Source organism: Taudactylus pleione, unplaced genomic scaffold, assembly GCF_031769625.1.
Source record: "Taudactylus pleione unplaced genomic scaffold, aTauple2 ptg001208l, whole genome shotgun sequence".
NCBI lineage: Eukaryota > Metazoa > Chordata > Amphibia > Anura > Myobatrachidae > Taudactylus > Taudactylus pleione.
In genome coordinates, this window is record NW_028285609.1 from 394965 (window position 1) to 416794 (window position 21830).

The following is a 21830-nucleotide window of genomic DNA, read 5'->3' on the forward strand; positions in this document are numbered from 1 at the left end:
AAGCAGATTTTAATATATTACTTTTATTTGCATTTGCAAATTACAGCACTTTATGTTTTTTCCTGATTTTAAACTGATATTTTTATTTTTACTTTAGGGCTGTTTTTTTTAATAAATCATTTTACTGTATTTTATATATTGGGATTGACATGTTGATGTATAGTATAAAATGGGTAATGCAATGCTCTTGAATCTACAAACCCATCATGAAGAATCCTCCAACAACCAGAAACGTAAAAAAGCAAAATGCTGAAATTCATCCATATGCCAAGTTATGTTTGGGTACGGGATCCCGATGGTCAAAATACTGACAGCGGCATCCAGACATTCAGAATCCCAACAGATTTCTTTAAGTAGTATGACCCTTCCCCTAACCCACCCCTCCGACAGCCTAAGCCTCCCATCCCGCAGCCTAACCCTAACCCGCCCTTCCCACAGCCTAATCCTCCCATCCCGCAGCCTAACCCTAACCCGCCCTTCCCACAGCCTAATCCTCCCCTCCCACAGCCTAACCCTCCCAACCGCAGCCTAACCCTAACCACCACTTCCCACAGCCTAATCCTCCTCTCCAGCAGCCTAACCCTCCCATCCCATAGCCTAACCCTAACCCGCCCTTCCCACAGCCTAACCCTCCCCTCCCACAGCCTAACCCTCCCATCTCGCAGCCTAACCCTAACCCGCCCTTCCCACAGCCTAACCCTCCCCTCCCACAGCCTAACCCTCCCATCTCGCAGCCTAACCCTAACCCGCCCTTCCCACAGCCTAACCCTCCCCTCCCACAGCCTAACTCTCCCAGCTCGCAGCCTAACCCTAACCCGCCCTTCCCACAGCCTAACCCTCCCCTCCCACAGCCTAACCCTCCACTCCCACAGCCTAACCCTCCCATCTCGCAGCCTAACCCTAACCCGCTCTTCCCACAGCCTAACCCTCCACTCCCACAGCCTAACACTCCCCCCTAGTGCGTAACACTAACTTCCCCCAACCCTAAGGCTCCCCCTGACCTGAATACCTCCGCAATATATCAGGATTCTGATAGTCGGGATGCCTTTGTCGGTATTGTGACCGTCGACATCCTGACTGTTGGGATGCCGACTACATCCCCCAAGTTGCGACCTGTACCATAACATCCAACCATTCTGGTTATGGAGGGGCAGTCCAACAGGCCACATTATCCTGCAGTGGGGAAAAGTAGGGAGAGCTCTCTTTCTGCATGCAGCATCCACACACTGAAGAGAGCTGCTGCAGCCCGTCCTTGGGAAGCGCAGGGCTTCCCCCAGCGTGACGCGGAATGGGGGCATGATTGCCCCAACGTGATGCGCAACCAAGGTGTGGCACATGATGGCTCATGCACAATGGCCTGGGACACCCCTCCCAAATGTTGGGAGGTATGTCTATATGCTTATTCAGATGGATCTCTTGCACTAAGGATAGGGCTTGGTTCTAGTGCATGATAATTATGACAGCTATATGAATTTCATATAGCTGTCATCATTATCATCATGCACTTGAACCAAGCCCTGACTCTCTCCCCCATTCCCCAACATGCAGCAACCTGACGACATCGTCAGGTTGGCCTGCATGTTATCCCGATGAACGATGATGACGAACGACCCGCAGGAACGCGCGTCGTCGTTATTGTTCATCGTTTTTGTGTAAAAAATGGACGATAAAGTGGACGACTGAACGATAACGGTATCGTTCAGTCGTCCACTTTAATCGCCCAGTGTGTACGCACCATTAGTACAATAGATCAGACGATCTTTCAGTACCCACTACTCCACAATTTCATATACAAACCCACGATGCTCTCTCTCACTAAACATACTACCCTACTTGCGAACGTCTCCTTACAACCCTGTTACACCCATTCAGCTGACAGTGGCGATGTATGTGACTCAGAATCGCTGTATGCTTATCCATGGAGCATGAACTCTGCAAACAATGTGCAAGATCAGTCCGCAAACGGACTTGCATGCAACTCTCAACATTGCAATTAACTTTTCAACTAAATGTGGTACACAGTATTTAGATTAAAGGGAAAAAAAAGTCCCTAGCATTTTGAACAGACTTTATACTGGTATGGTGTATATTTCATAATTAAAGGTGTAATGCCGCAGAAAATGGGTTGGCAACTGGAGAATAGCAGTTTGCTTGTTTTTAGGGGCATCAGGAAATTGTGAATTCGATCTTGAATGTCCCATTGAATTCTTTTAAGAATAAGCTGCTCTATATTTTTTATATTACAGCGATGTATGTAAAACGTGTTAGCAGCAGAGAAAGCCTAATGATTATGGCATCTATCTGAGGCTGCCCTCACTGCCCTGTACATTAATGGCAATCCTAAACTCGACTAAACACTTCCGGAAACGCCTCCCTGACGTCACTTAGGTTGGAGAGCGGCAATTGGCCAGCCAGCGGAGAGCAGTAGAGAATTCCGAAGGCCACGTTTGTAGATGGTGCTTGGCAGGTAGCGTGACAGCTGAGAGTGGACCGGAGCCGCACAGCAACAGCCAGCATGCCTTATATACTGATCAGCACCCAGATCCGCATGGTAAGAGGCAGGCAGCTCTGCTGTACTGGGAGAACAGGTTTCCTTGCACTTTTTACGTGTATTTTTCTGGTATATGAATCCATATTTCCATATATGTCATATTATTGTCTTCCTTTGTTGGGGTAATATAAGATTTTTCAATGTTTTCAGATGACATTGACAAATCTGAATATAATTTCTTATTCGTTTTATTATATCATCTTAATACTAAAATAGCTATTTAATTGTAATGCAATACTTTTTTGTTCTATTTTAATAATAATAATAATAATAATAAAACATCATAATAATATTATATTCTTCAGGTGTCGTAAGTACAACAAGCCATTCACTTTGAATTTATATATAAATGGTATTTACATTAGCATGTACTAGTGTTATTCTATGTATATTACTTACACTTACGCTACTCCTTTAATGGTAAAATCATAAACTCCTGCATACAATGTACAGTATTACTGTGTATAAATTAAATATTTCTTGAGTTGCATTTATAGGAAAAGAGACCCCCCCCCCTCCTTATCTTTTTCTGCAGTACACCTCCCGGCAGGACACTGTAGTACTAATAGGATCATGCTGAATGCTTAGATCTGCATTTGATACACAGGTCAGTTAGAAGCAGAATAACGTAGGGACAAATCTTTTAAAAACAGGACTTCGACTGCAAATACAATGGAGCAGACCTGACCAATCCTAAAATCATTTCATATTACAGGTTGAGTTTCCCATATTAAAACTGCTTGAGACCAGGGGTATTTTGGATAACGGAATATTCCGTATTTTTGAATAATTGCATATCATAATGAGATATCTTGGGAATGGGACCCAAATATACACACACAGTGCATGTATGTGTTATATACACCTTATACACACAGCCTGCAGGTCATTTTATACCATATTTTCAATAATTTTGTGGCTCAAGCAAAGTTTGTGTATAGAAATGAAATTAATTTATGTTTCATATACACCTTATTCACACAGCCTGAAGGTAATTTTATACAATATTGTTAATAATTTGTGCCTTAGACAAAGTTTGTGTACATTGAACCATCAAAAATCAAAGGTTTCATTATCTCAGTCATGCTAAATATATTCTGTGTTTCGGAATATTCCGTATTTTGGAATATTTGGATATGGGAGACTCAACCTGTGTTACTTTTCAGTAGAAATGTCGTGTGCTTATAGGAAGTGTGATTTACTCCTACACTGCAATACCATGGTGGGCATATGGAATCTGTATTCATTGTGTAATTACATGAAGTAGAACTGAAATTTATATTATTCATAATTTTTGTGGGTTTTTAGGAAGAATTAAAGTTTTAGATGATTACGACTAAATTATTACCGTTACCCTATTAATACTGTTTATTATGGGCCACATTTGGATTTTTTAAATCCTTTTGCACAATATACTGTAGAAATTAACTTTGCCGGATTGTGCATGTGCTAAAGTATGTGCTAGTAGTTAAAGTTACGTGTATCTTGTACTTGTGAGCCCTGGCATACGGAGGTGCGTATTTGGGGCCTATGTGTGTGAGTAGTTAGAGTTATATGTGTCTTGTACTTGTGAGCCCTGGCATACGGAGGTGCGTATTTGGGGCCTTTGTGTATGAGTAGTTAGAGTTACGTGTATATTGTACTTGCGAGCCCTGGCATACGGAGGTGCGTATTTGGGGCCTATGTATGTGAGTAGAGTACAGTAAGAGTGCCCACATGTAAGTTAAGCATGTCTCTTAGAGTTGTGTCCTAGTTCGAAAAGCTAGACTCTTTACATGCCACTTGGCGGGATATCTTTTGCATACCCATTAGATTGGTACAAGTATCTTAGGTGATGATGAGTAACTTATGTATATTTTGTTAAAGAAATAAATATATTTTAAAAAAAAATACATGAGCCGCACTATATAACCTAGCTAGGCCGGTTCACAGGGTGACATTGAGCTTGGGGTCCTCCTGCTAAAATGGGAATCAGCATCAGACTAGGCAGGCTAGGCTGATTGCACAAGGAAACCCACAATGTGAGGTTCGCCTGTCATAGTTGAACACAGCACCAGTCTGGTTGTTGTGGCACTGGAGCTGCCCTCTATAGGAGGGGAGACAAGTGCAAGACTACCAGCTTTGTCCTGAAAAACTGTGGCTGTCCTACCATCATCCCTGAGCTGAGGGTACCGATTGCCAGCTGATTGGTCCCAGTATGATGGGAACGGGGTCCCTAACACTCCTACCACATTAATGCTAGTAAAGGGACCCTGTATATACCTGGTCGCCTCAGTCCCTCCACTGCTCCGCCCTACCCGCTATAGACTAACACTTACTGGCGCATAGCGGTCCTCTGGCTAATGTCTGGCCTGTCGTGCTGCAGTGGGGGCTGCGGGAAGGGTGCTCCCACTGCACATGTACGTAGGAAATAGGATAGACCTTACCAGATTATAATATAGGTACAGGTTGAGTCTCCCATATCCAAATATTCCGAAATACAGAATATTTTTAGCATAACTGAGATAGTGAAACTTTGCTTTCTGATGGGTCAATGTATACAAACTTTGTTTAAAGCACAAATTATTAAAAATATTGTAGAAAATAACCTTCAGGCTGTGTGTATAAGGTGTATATGAAACATAAATGAATTTCATGTTTGTACACACACTTTTTTGATACGCAAAATTCTTGAAAATATTTTATAAAATGACCTTCAGGCTGTATGTATAAGGTGTATATAAAACATAAATGCATTCTGTGCTTAGATTAGGTCCCATTCCCAAGATATTTCATTATTTTATGCAAATATTCCAAAATACGGAATATTCCGATATCCAAAATACCCCTGGTCCCAAGCATTTTGGATATGGGAGACTCTACATGTAAAAACAATAACAGCTAATTTAAAAAACTCTGAAAAACAAATATGGTCAAAATTGGATGACTTAGAAAATAGAGCAAGACGAAATAACTTAAGAATAAAGTGACTCCCAGAGACAATTAAAGGACCAGCTTTGCATCATTTTTTGAAAACCACGCTCCCAGATATATTGAAGATTCAGGAAGGCTGTACTGATTTAATAATAGAAAGATGTACGTCCTAATTGCATAGACAATTCATTGTATTTATTAAAAAACAAATCTGATATAAAAAAGCAATTGATAGCAAATACATTAAAAATGTGCTGTGAATCAGCAAACTAAAATATTAGGACAATATTCCACCCTAATTGCACATCCATGCAGGCATAAAACATCTGTTCCTATAATGCTCCAGGATAGAATGTTTGTCTCAATGATAGACAATGACACTTGTGAAATTCACTGTAACTGTCCCGTATACATGGTCAAATGACAACAGGTGGTACTTGAATCAGTGGCAAATAGGACTGTTCATGGTATAATTACCGTTCCTTACACCGATAGGTGTAGCTCACTGGATATACCCCAACAGGGGCTTCATTTGAATCACCCATTACCCTTATATTCACAGGACCATAACACAGAACCATACCGTGAAATCTGGAGGGCTCCAAGTGCAGTACATCAACTGTGTATGTCAATAGGAGCCGTCCGGCTCTGAATCAGGCCCACAGTCCCGTCAGGGTCTGGTACTTCGTCCTTTCGCCCTACAGGGCCCAGGGTAGGTCCAAAGTACAGTCTTTTCCTAGACAGGCCGAGCCCAAAAAGTCTGCCAAGCCCAAGAAACAGGCTTGGAGTACAAGACGCCCTGCCCCCAAGTCGGACGATAAGCCTTCGGCTTGACGGACCGGGCCTCCCTTTGGGGGATCCCAGAGTGAGAGGCCGCCTGCTTCTGTTCGCCCAGTGTTGGTGTCTGACTAAGAAGGACACTTGGGTACATGAGGGGGGTATGCCCTCTCCTTCTGGCGCAGGCGCCCCAGCAGGTTTTTCACCACAGGCCTTCCGTCGGATCAGAATAAAGCCCTGGAACTATAGAAAATGTTGCCTGTTCCGTTCTCCCAGAGGGGCATGGGTTTCTAATCCAATCTTTTTCTGGTGCAGAAACCCAGTGGGTCTTACCGACCCATCCTCAACCTCAAATCCCTCAACAAGTCCTTGAGGGTGCCTCGGTTCAGGATGGAGACCCTGCGTTCCATTATACTGGCGATGGAGCCTGGCGATTCATGGTGTCGTTGGACATTCAGGACGCTTACCTGCATGTCCCCATTATCTTAACGTATCAGCAATTCCTCAGGTTTGCATAGCCCACCTGCGGATGCAGGGGGTCCGCTTGTTGCCTTATCTTTACGACCTTCTGTTGTTAGTGGGGTCTCCAACGGTCCTCCAGCTTCATCTGCAACTGACAATCTCAGTATTGGACAATCACGGCTGGTTAATAAACTGGAAGAAATCCACCCTGGTTCCTTCGCAGAGGATGCTCCATCTTGGGGCTTTGTTGGACTCTCAATAGCAGAGGATCTTTGTGACGGAGAAGATCCTCTGCGTTACAGGCAAAGGTGCGCAGTTGCTTTCAGAGCCGCCGAGTGTCTATTCACTCAGCGATGAGGTTACTGGGCTCCATGGTGTCGCTCTTCAACATGGTGGATTATGCCCAGTTTCACTCCAGACCTATGCAGCAGTTGATCTTCTCCAGATGGATTGGGTTGCCTCATCGGATAAAGACGCAGACCATGGTACTTTCTCCGGAGGTTCGTCTGTCTCTGGCCTGGTGGTTGCAAACGACTCACTTGAACAGGGGATGTCCCTTTTGGGTGGCAACCTGGGTCCTTTCGACGACGGACGCCTGTCTCCGAGGCTGGGGAGCAGTCACAGGTCCCCACTTGTTCCAGGGCAGGTGGACCCAGCAGAAGCGGCGCTTCCAATAAGCATCTTGGAAATTTGCGCGGTATTCAATGCTCTCCCAGTAAGCAAAACATGTTCTCCACGGAAAACCTGTGCAGGTACAATTGGACAACGCCACCACGGTGGCCTACATAAACCGCCAAGGAGGAACCCGAAGTCGGGCAGCGCTGGCAGAGGTGTCCCGCATCCTGACTTGGGCGGAGGGCAATCTCCCTGCCATCTCGGCGGTGTTCATCCCGGGAGTCGTCAACAGGGAAGCGGACTTTCTCAGCCGTCAGGACGTGCATCCGGGAGAATGGTCTCTTCACCAGGAGGTGTTTCAACTCCTGGTGGACAAGTGGGGCCTTCCGGAGACAGATCTCATGACCTCCCGACACAACAACAACCTGCCTGTGTACAGGTCAAGAACAAGAGACGTGGAGGCTCTTCTGGTAGACGGTCTGTCGGTCCAGTGGACCTTCCAGTTTGCGTACCTCTTCCCTCCGTTCTCCCTTCTTCCTCGAGTGATCAGCAAATTCAAGCAAGAAGGCTGCACACTCCTTTTGGTAGCTCCAGCGTGGCCCAGACATCACTGGTACTCAGACCTTCGATGCTGTTGCCTCTACGTCCGGACCTGTTGTCACAGGGTCCTTGTCATTACCCAGACCTGAGTCGTCTGTCTTTGATGGCGTGGCTGTTGAGACAGCCCTCTTAAGGTCCAGGGGTTTTTCCAGCTCTGTAGTTAACACCATGGTAAGAGCTCGGAAGCCTACATCTGCAAGAATTTACCATCAAGTGTGAGTGAGTGAGTGGTGCCGCCCTAGAGGCTATGATCCTCAGGTGTTCGGGATACCCAGAGTGTTGGCTTTCCTACAGGTGGGCTTAGATCATGGTCTTCGCCTTGCTTCTTTGAAGGTGCAGGTTTCTGCCCTGTCAGTGTGGTTTCAGCGTAGGATTGCTACTCTTCCTGATGTCCGCACCTTTATGCAAGGTGTACTACGTATTCAGCCTCCCTTTGTTCCACCAGCGGTTCCTTGAGATCTGGCTGTGGTCCTGAGGGCTCTCCAAGGACCGCCATTTGAACCACTGGGCTCGGTGGATTTGAAATGGCTTACAGCTAAGACTGTATTCCTTCTGGCCATTGCTTCGGCCAGAAGGGTCTCAGAATTGGGGGCTCTCTCATGTCGGCCTCCCTTTCTCATCTTTCATAGGGACAGGGCGGTACTTCACACTCGCCCTAGTTTCCTCCCGAAGGTGGTATCTAGTTTCCACATCAATGAGGAAATCACTGTGCCGGCCATTAATTCACCAGACCTCACGTTTGGTGAGGCCACCTTGGATGTGGTGCGGGCTCTAAGGATTTATGTTGGCCACACCAATTCTTTTAGGAAGTCTGTCTCCTTGCTTGTCCTCTATGGCTTCCGAAAGAAGGGTTGGCCTGCAACTAAGCAAACTTTGGCAGGATGGATTATCATGGCAATTTCTGAAGCTTATATTCATGAAGGCCTTCCTGTTCCATCCTCTGTTAGGGCTCATTCCACTAGGTCTGTGGGTCCTTCGTGGGCAGCTTGATGTGGTGCCTCAGTGGTTCAGCTTTGCAAGGCAGCCACGTGGTCTTCTGTCCATACTTTTGTGAGGTATTATGCATTTGACACCTTTGCCTCTCAGGACGCTTTCTTCAGGCGGCGGATTCTCCTTTCAGCACAGGAGCGTCCCCACCCTTAAAGGATACTGTTTTGGGACATCCCCACGGTATCCTGGGGATACCCTATGGACCCTGTTGTATAAAATATGAGATATGGTAAGAACTTACCCTTGTTATCTCTATTTCTATGAAGTCCATAGGGTTCCACAGGACTCCCGTCCTGTCGCACCTGTACTGCAGATGGGCTTTCATCTGGTCACCAGTTTTTCCATCTCCTTCTGGTGAGAATGTGATTCTTGTGTGTTCCAGATCTTTCTTCTCTCTCTTTCCTCTCCTCCTCCGGCCTGGGGCTTGTTACATAACTGATTTGCCTTGGCTCAGGGGCGGAGTATAGGAGGGGACCACAGTGCATCCTGGGAGGCTGAAAACTTAACTCTGTGGTGCCCGATGTCTGACGTCATCACCTATACCGCAATTTATCCTGTGGAACCCTATGGACTTCGTAGAAACAGAGATAACAAGGCTAAGTTCTTACCATATCTCATATTATTTAATATAATAATTGTAAAGGGGTGTATACCAAAGTACTTTAATGATGCTACCATTAGAATAATTCTAAAGCCTGGAAAGAATTTAGAAAAGCCAGAATCACCAATATCCCTGTTAAATTCCGATTATAAAATAGTAACTAAAATATTATCATAAAGGATGAAGACAAAACTTTCAAAATTTGTAGAAGAGGATCAGACAGGGTTTAAACTTTATACGAGGAAGACATTCGGAAGACATTCAGTTAGCAATGTAAGGAAAGTTTTAACAGTGGCTCAATATATACAGGATAAAGGAGAAAAAAAATCCCCAATATATACCATCAGTAGACGCTGAAAAGGCTTTTGATTTAATAGCTTGGGATCATTTATATACAGCTCTGAAGTTTGGGTTCCCAGAAGAATTTGTAAATATATTGACCACACTATATAAAAATTCAACTTCTACGATTATTTGTAACGGATATATGTCTGGAGAGATCCAAAATGGAAGAGGGACTCGTCAAGGGTGTCCGTTGTCACCATTATTGTTCGCAATGGCAATTGAACCATTAGCTGTAGCCCTTCGGAAAAACAGATAATTTCAAGGCATACGAATTAAACAAACAGTTATCAATGTTCGCGAACGATATAATAATATTCATAGCAAATCCAAGTGGATCTATTCAGTAGTGTTACATGAAATTAATAAATTTGGTAGTTTTACAGGATTTACAATTAACACATCAAAATCAGAACTTCTTCCACTAAACTCAAATCCCAATTACACCTAAAACATTAAAAGATATAACTCCATTTCAGGTAAAATCAAATCTAATAAAATATCTAGGTATATATATCACATATCCAATTGATAAGATATATAAAGCAAATTATGGGATTTTAATTAACAAAATAAAAAGTAAGTTGAAAAGCTGGAAAGAAATGCCACTATCGCTATTGGGCAGAGCAGCTGTGATAAAAACAATAATACTTCCCAAATTGGCATATGTGATATAAATGTTCCCGATAAAGATGACAAAGACTGATGTAAATTGTTGTACAAAAATGTTCTCTGAATTTTTGTGGAGAGGGAAGAAAGTTAGTATATCTATGACTAAATTAAAAAAGAAAAGACAAGATGGGGGTTTGGCAATACCTGATATTATGACCTTTACTAAGGCGACCCACCTTAGATATATAATAGATTGGATATTAGATAAGACAGAATATACGAATCGTAAAATAGAACAGGAAATGATGGAACCATATGCATTAAGTGCACTGGTCCTGATTCAGACCCGGTCGCTATGAGCGTACGCTCGCTCGATGCATATGCAAATATTTGAAAGTGACGCGGCAGGCAGCGATTGCTCGCCAAGGCATAAGCACTCCCATCTTACCTGTACGAGCGTTCGCTTTGTGTATGCAGACTCCCCTTAGCGAATGCAGAGACGCCCACTGCCCCCCGTCATCTCCTGGAACTTTGTGAAAACATTGGTACATCGACCACTATCGGATGTGAGCGCAGTGCTTGTGGTAGCTTTTTTCTACCGCAAGAATTGCGAGGAAAACAGAGTAAAAAAATGGCTGGTGACGTGTACTATGACGCTACCTGTTAATTATGCATGCCTCTAAAACGGCGTTTAAACACTCAGGCACACCTGCGTTCCCACCTCCACTCCCCCGTTTTTACTGGACTGCCCCTGTTACCACCCACAAACGGCCTCTCCTGTCACTCACTCTGCTGGGCTGGCTTTGCTGTGCGAGCGAGGGATCTGCGAACGCACTGTGTAGTTTGCACATGCGCACTGCGATGCATACGCATGCGCAGATTAGCAACCATCGGCAATAGCGAGCGCACTGCGGATAGCGTCCGGGTCTGAATCAGGCCCAGTGTTACATACCCCCAGGAAAATGCTACCAAAACAGTTTATGACAAATATAATGTTTAAAGACACATACCAGTCATGGTGGGATATAAATAAACTAACAAAAGAAAATCCAAGATTTTCTAAATATGTGGAGGTTGGAAACCGTTGCTTTGAGGCAGCATTGGAGAATGGTCAGTTTAGACAATGGAGATCTAAAGGAATTAGTAAAATTTGAGATGTCTTCGATCCAGAAGGTGAGATAATGTCTTTTCAAGATATAGGGCCTGAAGCGAAAAGCCATTTTCGCGTGTTTTTGCTGAAAACTTTTCGCTGATGACGTCATTTTCGCCTATTTTGGTTTTACTCCATGTTCGATTTGAAACACCTTCCGCCTAGGCGGACAGTCAATGCAATGTAATAGGCGAAAAAGTTTCGCCTATGAATAGCAGGCGGAAAAAAGTGTGGAATTGGGGTTTTGGGGTGCAATGTTGTGGGAACCCCCGTGAAGTCTTCAGACAGTCCCCCAAAGGTAAACTGTGTAAATTATTTTTAAAAAACACTTAAGGACACCCCAAAAAAATCACTTTGAATTTGGGGGCTAAAAAAAAAATGTTGGGGCACAAAGTTAAAAACTAGCGAACTTGACTCTGGGGGGGTCCCCAAGTATGCCCCATGTGTTTTTTTGATTGGAGGTGCTTGCTGCAGGTGAATTTTTCACGTTGTTTTTCAACTTAACTTTAGCAACTTTTAAATATGCTGACCCCCATTTTCATGTACCCCAAATTTGCTGGGATAAGTTATTTTCTGGAAAAAATATTCCTGAATATTATTCTTCACCACGTATACAAAAATGCTATTTAGCAGATATTGAGCCCGTTTAAAAACACCAAATACCTTCAGCAAGCCAAATCGGGGGGTACCATAGCTAACCCCCATGTCAAAGCTTCTTTGGGGGGTGTCAGGCTGATTTCCCTAAATCTGACAGCACTTTCCGCCTGTTCAGGTTTCGCCGGGTCCTGTTTTCGCATACTTCCATATTGAATATGGAGTTTATCGCGCACTGCCGCGATACTTTTCCGCCTACAAAAGACGCGATGTAGGCGAAAAGTCTGGGAGGCGGAAAAGTATCGCAGATCCGCTCTAATTGAATACGGCTCTTAGTGAGAAAAAAGTGGTTAGAAAATAAACAATTCTTTATGTATCTTCAAATGAGAGACTGTATTTGATCAATGACAACAAAATAGAGAGGAGGTGGAAGAAATGAATACTGTATCAAACTTGTTATCTAAGGCAAAAGGGGAGAAATTTAAGATGAGAGCATTGTTGTTTGCAAATTTCAATACTTGGAAATCAGAGATAAGAAATAAACAATTAGAGCCTATACTCTCAGTTATTGTTACAGTTTCAAAAAAGTGATATTAATGAAATGGTGGAAAAGGCGCCCCCAATGATAGAAAATGTAACGGCAATGCTACTGCAAATGCTATATTTAGAGAGAAGACTAATAGGAGTAGAGATAGAAAAAGGGGGAAAAAGGTTCTATAAAACGTGGGGACCATATATAAATACATTGGAAGGATCTGCTCAAGAGGCAATACTACGAATCTTTGAATGTACAAATTAGTATGTCTTCCTTAGACTAGAAAGTTAGAGGGAAATAGGGAGATTTGAAGAGTTTGGGATAATTGTAAAGAATAGATGGGTTGTATGGTGGGAGAAAGAGAGAAGGAAGAAGGGGGAAAGGGAAGGAAAGTAAGGTATATAAGGTAATTGGAATGTATATTTTTGTATAATTTATATGCATGTGAAATAATATGTAATTGGATTATAATGTGGAAAATGAATAAAATATATAAGAAAACAAAAATTCTGTAAAATGCATGAATAAGTTCCAACAAATGAATTACTAAGAGAACCTAAAATTAAATTTAACATTCTTATTTTACCTCTTTGTAAAAACTGAAAAAAAACCTCAACTGACCTGAAATTTAATTCTAAAATCATAAGTGTGCACAGCACTCAAGAAAGCAGAAAATTGTCAGCCAAACTAAAGTGCACACTTTTTTGATTGATTTTTCGACTCATAAAACACACGAGCATACATTATTTTGCACACAGAACCTGATTTTTGTTATTGTTTTGCAGTAAGTAAATGACTGGACATTGCAGTATTGCTGGATCAGTGACAATGTAGTGAAAGTCAGGTCAGTAATGGGGGCAGTGTTTGGCCTGTAGGTACAGGTCAGTAATGGAGGGTGTATTTGTACGGGATGTAGCAGCCGCTGGTCTCAGTCCCGACATCGGAATCCCGGCAAGGGATTTAACATAGGCGTTGAAATACCGACGCCTGACACCCGAAGGCCGAGGACGCCAGCCCGAACGAAGGTAAGTCCGGGGTGCCCTTAGCGTTAGCTGCGGGGGGAATTAGGATTAGGGAGTCTAGCGGGGTTAGGGATAGGTTTGCGGGGGGGATTAAGGTTAGGCACCCCTAGAGGGGGGGGGGGTTAGGCACCACCAGGGAAATATTATGGTCAGACACCCCCTCGAGAGGGTTAGGTTTAGGGAGCGGTAAGAGGGTGTTAGGGTTAGGCACCCCAGGGGGGTAGGTTAGGGTTAGGCACTAGTAAGGGAGGGTTAGGGTTAGTGGTGGACAAGGGAGGGTTAGGGTACTTGCCTGCCCCAGTCGGGATCTTCATCCTCTCAGGCATCCGGTGTCGGGATTTGAACCGGCTGCCAGTATTTCAATCCCATTCCATTTGTACTGTTATTTCAGGTCAGTAATGGGGAGCCGTGTTTGTACGGGGGTTTCAGGTCAGTTATGGGTGGGCAGTGATTGGTGTGCACGGTATTGGGGTAGGGTGTTTGTGTTGTTGTTTCAGGTTAGTATGGGGGCGGAGAAGGGGGGAGTGAGAGTCTAGTTTTAGGTACAGATAAGTAATGGAGGGGATCAGCGTATATGCATGTCAGTATTGGGGGCGATGCTGCTGTCCTCCACGCCACTCCTATTTTACATCTATTACTGGCTTCACTGGCACAGCTTCCACACTTACCTAAGTCTCATGTCTACTGTTCTGACCAAAGCTACAGTATCTGCTGACTGCAGGGCAGGAGGCCTGAGCTTCTTGCTGCTCGCAGAGCTGGGCTCAGGCTCTGTTTGTGCTGAGCGGTTCAGGCTGAGAGAGACTGTAAGATCTGTGACTGCGGACACTTAAATTCACCTTTTTACCTCTCCGGTGCCTGTCCAGGCTAGCGCCAAGGGCCGCTCGCGCTGTGCATCACTCCCAGATAGCACAGAGGCCCCCTCACGCTGCACATTGCTCCGGGTTGGTGCTGAGGTCTGCTCCTGCCCCGTCTGCTCAGTGTCCTGTCACTGAGCATGGAGATATACAAACTGCATGCCAGAGTTCCCTCCAGAACAACAATATGGGCGCAGCCATGTTGGACTCTGTCACCTGACTCTCCTTCACCACTCAGAGTGCTGCTCCCATACCAGCTGATCGCAGCATCCAATCCCTGGGTATCCTCTCCTATAAATTACATTCCCTGACTGGCCTCTGTTGCCAGTACAATGTCGCTTCTTGCTAAAGTTACAGCTCAGTGCTGGCTCCCAGGAACCAGTGGTTCTCAAACTCGATCCTCAGGATCCCACACAGTTCACGTCTTTCAGAACAACCAGCAGATGTACAGGTGTAATCATTACTCACTGACACATTTTAAAAGATCCACATATGGAGCTAATTATTTCACTTGTGATTCTGTGAGGAGATTAGGAAAACATGCACTGTTTGGGGTCCTGGGGACCGTGTTTGAGAACCTGTGTCCTATAGCATCTTGCACACCACTGAGACTTTCTTACAGCCACCATCGGTTCCAGTTGATACGTTCAATCATCGGTCTCATCTGATGCTTCCAACATTGGACTCTTAATAATTAAGTTCCTCAATTCCAACCGATCAAGTTCATCAATTCAGCAACATCGGATCCTTATCAATTAAGTTCTACAATTCATCAGCATCGGTCTCAAACCGGTTTAGCTCTCAATCCAGCATCATTGGTCCCAATACGATTCTGCTCATTCATTCAGTATTATCACCTCCATTTCTCACCCCAACCTGCTGTTTAATAAAGACATTCTATTTCTGTCCTCGCCTTCGGGCCCATCATCTACTGCCAAATTTCTATCTCCTCACATCATTAGATGAGGAAGTCCTGGCTCAAGCCACCTAACTTCCTTCACGCATCTATAATCTTCCCTTAAGGCTCCCACGCCTGTTCCTGCCCAAACCAACCCTCAGACGTGACAGACTGCAGTCCACCTATCACTAGGCTACTCTGTCCTTGCTGCCAAGTTCCTCCAATCCCTGGGGCTAATGTATGTAGTGCAGGTGGATCCAGATAGGTAGTCACACCCTTTAAAATTGAGCACTGATTCATCCACAACCAATCACACCCCTTGACACAGCATTCAACCTCCTCCTAGCCAATTTCCAGGCCTGTCTCTTTCATCTGGTTTACGTACATATCTGAATCATGCCCTATATCAGCTGTAGCTATTGTCAAAGAACTGTGAGCTAGGTCCTTGCTACTGGTTATTGAAAGAGCTGCAAAGGAATGTCTGCTGAAGACTCCACAGGGAATTTTAGCTTTTTACATGAAAATTAAAATGATGGGGCTTAGTTTATATGGGTGTAAATACATTACTATTACATGGAGAACTGGATAATGCAGTCCTAAAAAGGACTGTCCCACCGAAATCGAGATTTTTTTTATTTTATTTTTTGTAACCTGGGTATCAGTTCTCAGGCACCAAAAGGTTCCCAGCTAAACAGATTTTATATATAACTTGAGGTTCTGTCCTGTAGTTTGAGTAGTGCTCTTGTTCAACATAATATTGTCACTTTTTTAAAATTTTGTATATGTAAAAAAAATATAATAAGACAGCACAATACAGGTTGAGTCTCCCATATCCAAAATGCTTGGACCAGGGGTATCTTGGAATATGTGCATATCATAATGAGATATCTTGGGAATGGGACCCAAATCTAAGCACAAAATGCAATTATGTTTTATATACACCTTATACACAGCATGAAGGTAATTTTATACTATATTTTTATTAATTTTATGCCTTAAAAAAAGCTTGTGTACATTGAACAATCAAAAAGCAAAGGTTTTACTATCTCAGCCATGCTAAAAATATTCTGTATTTTGGAATATTTGGATATGGGGGACTTAACCTATCTATCTATCTATCTATCTATCTATCTATCTATCTGTAAATAAATATATTAATACTGCACAATATATATATATAAGTAAATAAATGTAATAAGACAGCACAATATATATAATAAGTAATTAAATATAATAAGACAGCACAATATATAATAAGTAAATAATTATAAGACAGCACAATATACAGTATATAATAAGTAATTAAATGTAATAAGACAGTACAATATATAATAAGTAAATATATATAAGACCGCACAATATATATAGTAAGTAAATAAATGTTTTAAGACAGTACAATATATAATAAGTAAATAAATATAAGACCGCACAATATATATAGTAAGTAAATAAATATAATAAGACAGCACACTTAAATAGAAGTAAAAAAGTCACAAAATGCATGGAAGTTTACTAACATACAGCCTTGGCTTCCCCCTGTTGCATATCTGAGTGTATTTGCTATGTCATAATTTGGTTGAGAACTGCACTTATACGTTCACTATATATGTAGAGACACATGACACTGCTCTTACGTCCCTTGTTGTCACTTAACTTCATTTACTAATCATATTTCAACCCAAAGGATGTAGTAATTTTATTCTCCCGTGTCAGGGTTCGTGCTACAAACATCTGCATGGCAAACAGTCCCAGCTATGGGATGTATCTGTGCTCACAGCTGTGACCTTACAGAAAAATACACTGATTATGTTTCCAGTTGTTACTTGTTGTGTTGACCATTTCAGGACAGTTTCACGGAATGGGTTTGAAGTCCTGGTGGCTAAATAGCCGGTGGTTCATATCCTGACGCAACCCGAAGGGAGAAGATTCCTACCCCTCCCCCCCTACCATAACCCTCCATTAGTGGTGCCTAACCCTAACCTCACCCCCTAGTGCCTAACCCTATCCTCCCCCCGGGGGTGCCTAACCCTAACCCCCCTTACAGCTCCCTAAACCTTCCGGGGGGGGCCTAACACTCACCTCCTAGGCAGAGGAGGATCTAGATTGATTTTTTTTGGGGGGGAGGGGAATTTAATGATTAATTCTGACTCCTCCTCTTTCTTGTACTGGCACCTCCCCTTTCTGGTCCCCCCTCCTCCCCTTCACAGGTTTTTTTTTTGTGGCCACATTGATTATAAAATGTATATATATGTATTCACTATGTGTAAATACAGTTTTAACACCAGCAGTCATCTCCCTGCTCCCCCCTCCCTCTGTCCAAGGGCAGCAGAATCCATATCCCCCTCCTCTCCTCTGTGCGTGGGCAAAAGCAGCCATCTCCCTGTTCCCCCATCCCCCAGCCATCTCCCTGCTCTCCCCTCCCCAGACATCTCCTGGCTCCCCCTGGTCTACCTTATTAGCACATTAACAGAGTTTTATTGCTGCAGGCACCAGCCTCCAGTATGTGTGGCAGAAGGAGCGTATAGAGACAAATGTGAAGATCGCGAGAGTCTCCTGAAATTGGGACTATACCTGACTAAGGACTTGATTCAGAGATGTGCGCAAAGCCGATGTGCAGAATGGGACCTGTGGTGTTGCACGCAGTGCCCCCTAAGCTGCAGGACGGTTAAGGGTTATGCGATTCATATTCATCTTTAGAACAGTTTAGAAACTGAAAGGTAACATCTGATTGGTTTATATAAGCTCAATTTTATTTGAATTTTCCTTGAAGTGTTTCATGGACAGTTAAAAATATTAGAAGTAAATTGCAACCACAGTGCAGGAGTATAGAAGCGCTGACACCAGCCTGTGAGTAGGAGCTGTCATCTCATGTATATAGCTGTGATTAGAATAGTTCTCCATGCATGCAATACTACAGTAACATGGTTGTTTCATGCACAGGAGACCGGTCCTACAATAGTTGGAGACGAATCCTCTGATCCGCAGTTGATGGGGCAGCTTGGAGCCAGCAGAAGGATTGTTCTAGGAAATAATTTGTAAGTGTTTCATTATGGTCTTGATAAAACACTGCATACCAACATTTCAGATATAACAGATATATCACTTTACTTTGCTGACATCTATGGTAAATTATGTGATCATACTAGTACAGCTTTTATCGGCCAGACAGGACACTTTGGCTTTCGACCATCTAAAAGGCATGATTCTAAACATATGACCAGGAAAACTGCACACATGTATACAATTCATTCTATTCAGATGGGACGTGCAGTCGTCTGTGACAAGAATTTAACCAAAGTGCTCTATTCAAACCGATTTAATATAATATATTTAATGTATATATTTAATGTATATTATTCCGTTACTCACATTTATATGAGAGCTGTACAGGACGTATCAATATGTAACTCTAAAAGAAAAAGAGGAAATGTGAGTATGAAGATGTATATGTACCATAGACTATGGCTGTCTTCTAAATTCAGCTCTAAATCAGCCCTTTAATGTTCACGTTTTCTTCATAAAGACTGTGACATGCAGTCTTCGTCCTCAGGCCTAACACTGACACTATCTGAGGATATAGCTCATCTGTTTTATCTTCTACTGAATCAAATATCCAACAGATCAAACCCATTATTACAGATCATGTACCTGAATGTGACGTGCATCTGGTACTAAGCCAGCCGTGTGGTCTTACATATGACAAAAATAGATATAAAATGCAATAGCTGTTCCCAGTGTTCACCATAATTCTACATTTTAGTGCATCAAGGGTTTTAACTCTAGGACAATTAGACATACAGGTTGCATATTTCCAATGACTGGTATTGAACTGTCATAGGAAAAAAAGACAATATAAACAATATTAGGCTGATGGGTGGGAAGCATTGGCGTGCGCAGGATACAGCCCAGGGGGTGCCGCAGCGGGACCTCCCCCACCGGATCATGGACTACTCTCTCCCTCTTCCCCCCACTGCGTCATGGACTACTCTCCCCCCCCCCCCCCCCCCAGATAAAGACTACTCACTTGAGCGACCTGAGTAGTGTGTGTTCGGGAGGGGTAGTCCATGACCCGATGGGTGAGGGGGGCATGTCTCTTTGAGGCACCCCTGTGCTGGCTTCTGTACACTCCTATGGTGGAAATAACTTGGTCTTAGTAGCAATGGGATATCAATACTTGGAGACTTGTCTTGAAAGGTACCCTGGAAGCTACACAGCTGGTAACATTTACCTACACCTAGTTAGCTTCCAAGTACTGGGGTAACTGGATGAGTAACATTTCCCACATGCCTTGATCCTCTATAGATCAATTGCTTCCTAGATACTATGACAGAGATGATCACCACTGAATGTAAAACTGGCTATTTTTGTCAGGAGCGCCACACAGAACTCCTTCCTTTCAATGCTACTTAACGTTATTCAACAATTAACATTATCATCCTACCTCATACATATACAATATGCAGGCTAATTCTGGGGGACTCACTAGTAAAATCTAGGGTAAACAGAAGGGGCAGATGTACTAAGCTATGGAAAGTGATAAATTGGAAACTGATAAACTATCAACCAATCAGCTCCTGTAACATGACAGTTAGTGGCAGATGGTTTATCACTTCCAATTCATCACTCGCTAGAGCTTACTATATCTCCCCCCTAGGGGGCCTGTTTATCAACAAGTTTTATCATACGCAATGAGTGATAAAACTCGTTATGTATGATAATGGTGCTCCAGCCAATCAGCTCCCAACTGTAATTTTTCAAATAGATGACAGTTGGGACCTGATTGGCTGGAGCACCATTATCATACGCAACAAGTTTAATCACTCGTTGCGTATGATAAAACACGTTGATAAATAGGCCCCTTAATCCTCTGTCAGTGGTTCTCAAACTTGGGGGTTTATGTATCAATGATACATAGAGTACCTTGAGGATCAATGGGTTTAATAGCTCAGGTATTAAGGATATCTAGGCTAGAGCGCAGATTGTTAAATCATATTGGCTGAGATACTAATTAATCCACCTGTGCTCAAGCATGGATATCCTTAATTCCTGGCCTGTTACGTTGCCTTGATGACCGAGTTTGGAAACCATTGCTCTGTGTGATAAAGGCGTTAGTTTCTGACACTTGGGAGTAATTTCTTAAATTCCACAGAAGTTGAAAGTGTGAATTGCTCTAATATAATCTGCCTCTGTCAGTTCCAGAGACATAGGGAGCTACTTGTCATTGGCAGAAGTGTGGCCCCAAAACAGTACAATTCCTTATTGCAGCTTATCCCAATGATAATAAATGACGTTTCAGGGTTATTTAACAAACATCCATTGAAGGATAGAGGTTCTAATAGGAGCCTGATCTGGTAAAGACAGTAAAGTGTTAGATATCATTGACACTTACTGTAACTGCCTGCACATGTGCGGCCATATGCAACTTCATTTTATGGTACAGGCCAGGGATGACTAGATGATATATAAATGTACATCACACACAGATATAAATGCAGATATAGCAGCTCATGTAAAGAGACAACGTCCATTATTGCAATTAAACGTCACAGACTAATTCCATTCTTATTATGTCATCTGCTTATCTCAGCGCAGAGTACGTTGTGAATGAACCGCCGCGAGTGACATTGGACAAGCTTGAAAATCTAGGATACCATGTCATCAGCATGACAGGGATTGGGCAGACTCTGGTTTGGTGTCTGCACAAAGAATAGATGTACTGAGTTTCATAGAGATCAATTAAGGACTACTTCCTGATGCCCATCTACATCGCACTGCAATGGTTCTGAAAGCCCCATCACCATGGACACTAGCGGAGGACATGGCGGCTGTACATCCCATACGATGAATTGGCCCACAGGGAGTGATGGAGTAAATGGATGCTTCATGAAAATGCTATCATGGTATAATCATGTGTAATCAGTGATCTGCTGTCCGTGTTTAGCAAATAAAGTATTCATATTCCATTGGCACCGGTATTTGAAGTAATTGATCATCCTATTACCAAACTGATGTAAAAGTAATACACTCTTCACTGTACTTGGGTGCATAGTACTTCAAGAAAGCCAAAGAAAATTTAGTACTCGGCCTTGGTTTTTTTAGCCAAGGGCCGAATTCAATTCAGTGTGATGATGGTTAGCCCCGGGAGGGAGCTCCCGCAGCTATTCAATACACCGCGCTGTTTGGGCGGCTAAAGGGATGCGAGGAGAAATACGACAAATGTGTCGGGCGCGCAGCTGTTGGCCGGCTTAGTGTGGCGCTAACAGCTGCACGCCCAACATTTTAGTCAGACAATGAAGGTTAACACGCCTTAACAC

The 21830-nt window shown here is 43.2% G+C and overlaps 1 protein-coding gene across 2 annotated transcripts; it reads left to right on the forward strand.

Annotated features, from left to right (window-relative positions):
- Positions 1 to 2375: 2375 nt before the first annotated feature.
- Positions 2376 to 21485, forward strand: LOC148451020 (GTP cyclohydrolase 1 feedback regulatory protein-like). Of its 2 annotated transcripts, none has more exons than XM_088462372.1 (3): positions 2376 to 2551; positions 18460 to 18551; positions 21104 to 21485. In XM_088462372.1, the coding sequence occupies exons 1-3, from the start codon at positions 2516 to 2518 to the stop codon at positions 21225 to 21227; spliced, it is 252 nt and encodes an 83-aa protein (XP_088318498.1). In that variant the 5' UTR covers positions 2376 to 2515; the 3' UTR covers positions 21228 to 21485. The 2 variants fall into 2 exon arrangements, with proteins under 2 accessions (XP_088318498.1, XP_088318497.1); XM_088462371.1 differs by having other exon boundaries at positions 2379 to 2551; positions 18457 to 18551.
- The last annotated feature ends 345 nt before the right edge of the window (positions 21486 to 21830 follow it).

Excerpts from the sequence above, each read along its gene's own strand:
- LOC148451020 (XM_088462371.1), top strand. The coding sequence starts at position 2,516 with ATGCCTTATATACTGATCAGCACCCAGATCCGCATG. Across the intron at positions 2,552-18,456 it reads TCAGCACCCAGATCCGCATG|GAGACCGGTCCTACAATAGT; the intron begins GTAAGAGGCAGG and ends TTTCATGCACAG. Across the intron at positions 18,552-21,103 it reads ATTGTTCTAGGAAATAATTT|CGCAGAGTACGTTGTGAATG; the intron begins GTAAGTGTTTCA and ends TGCTTATCTCAG.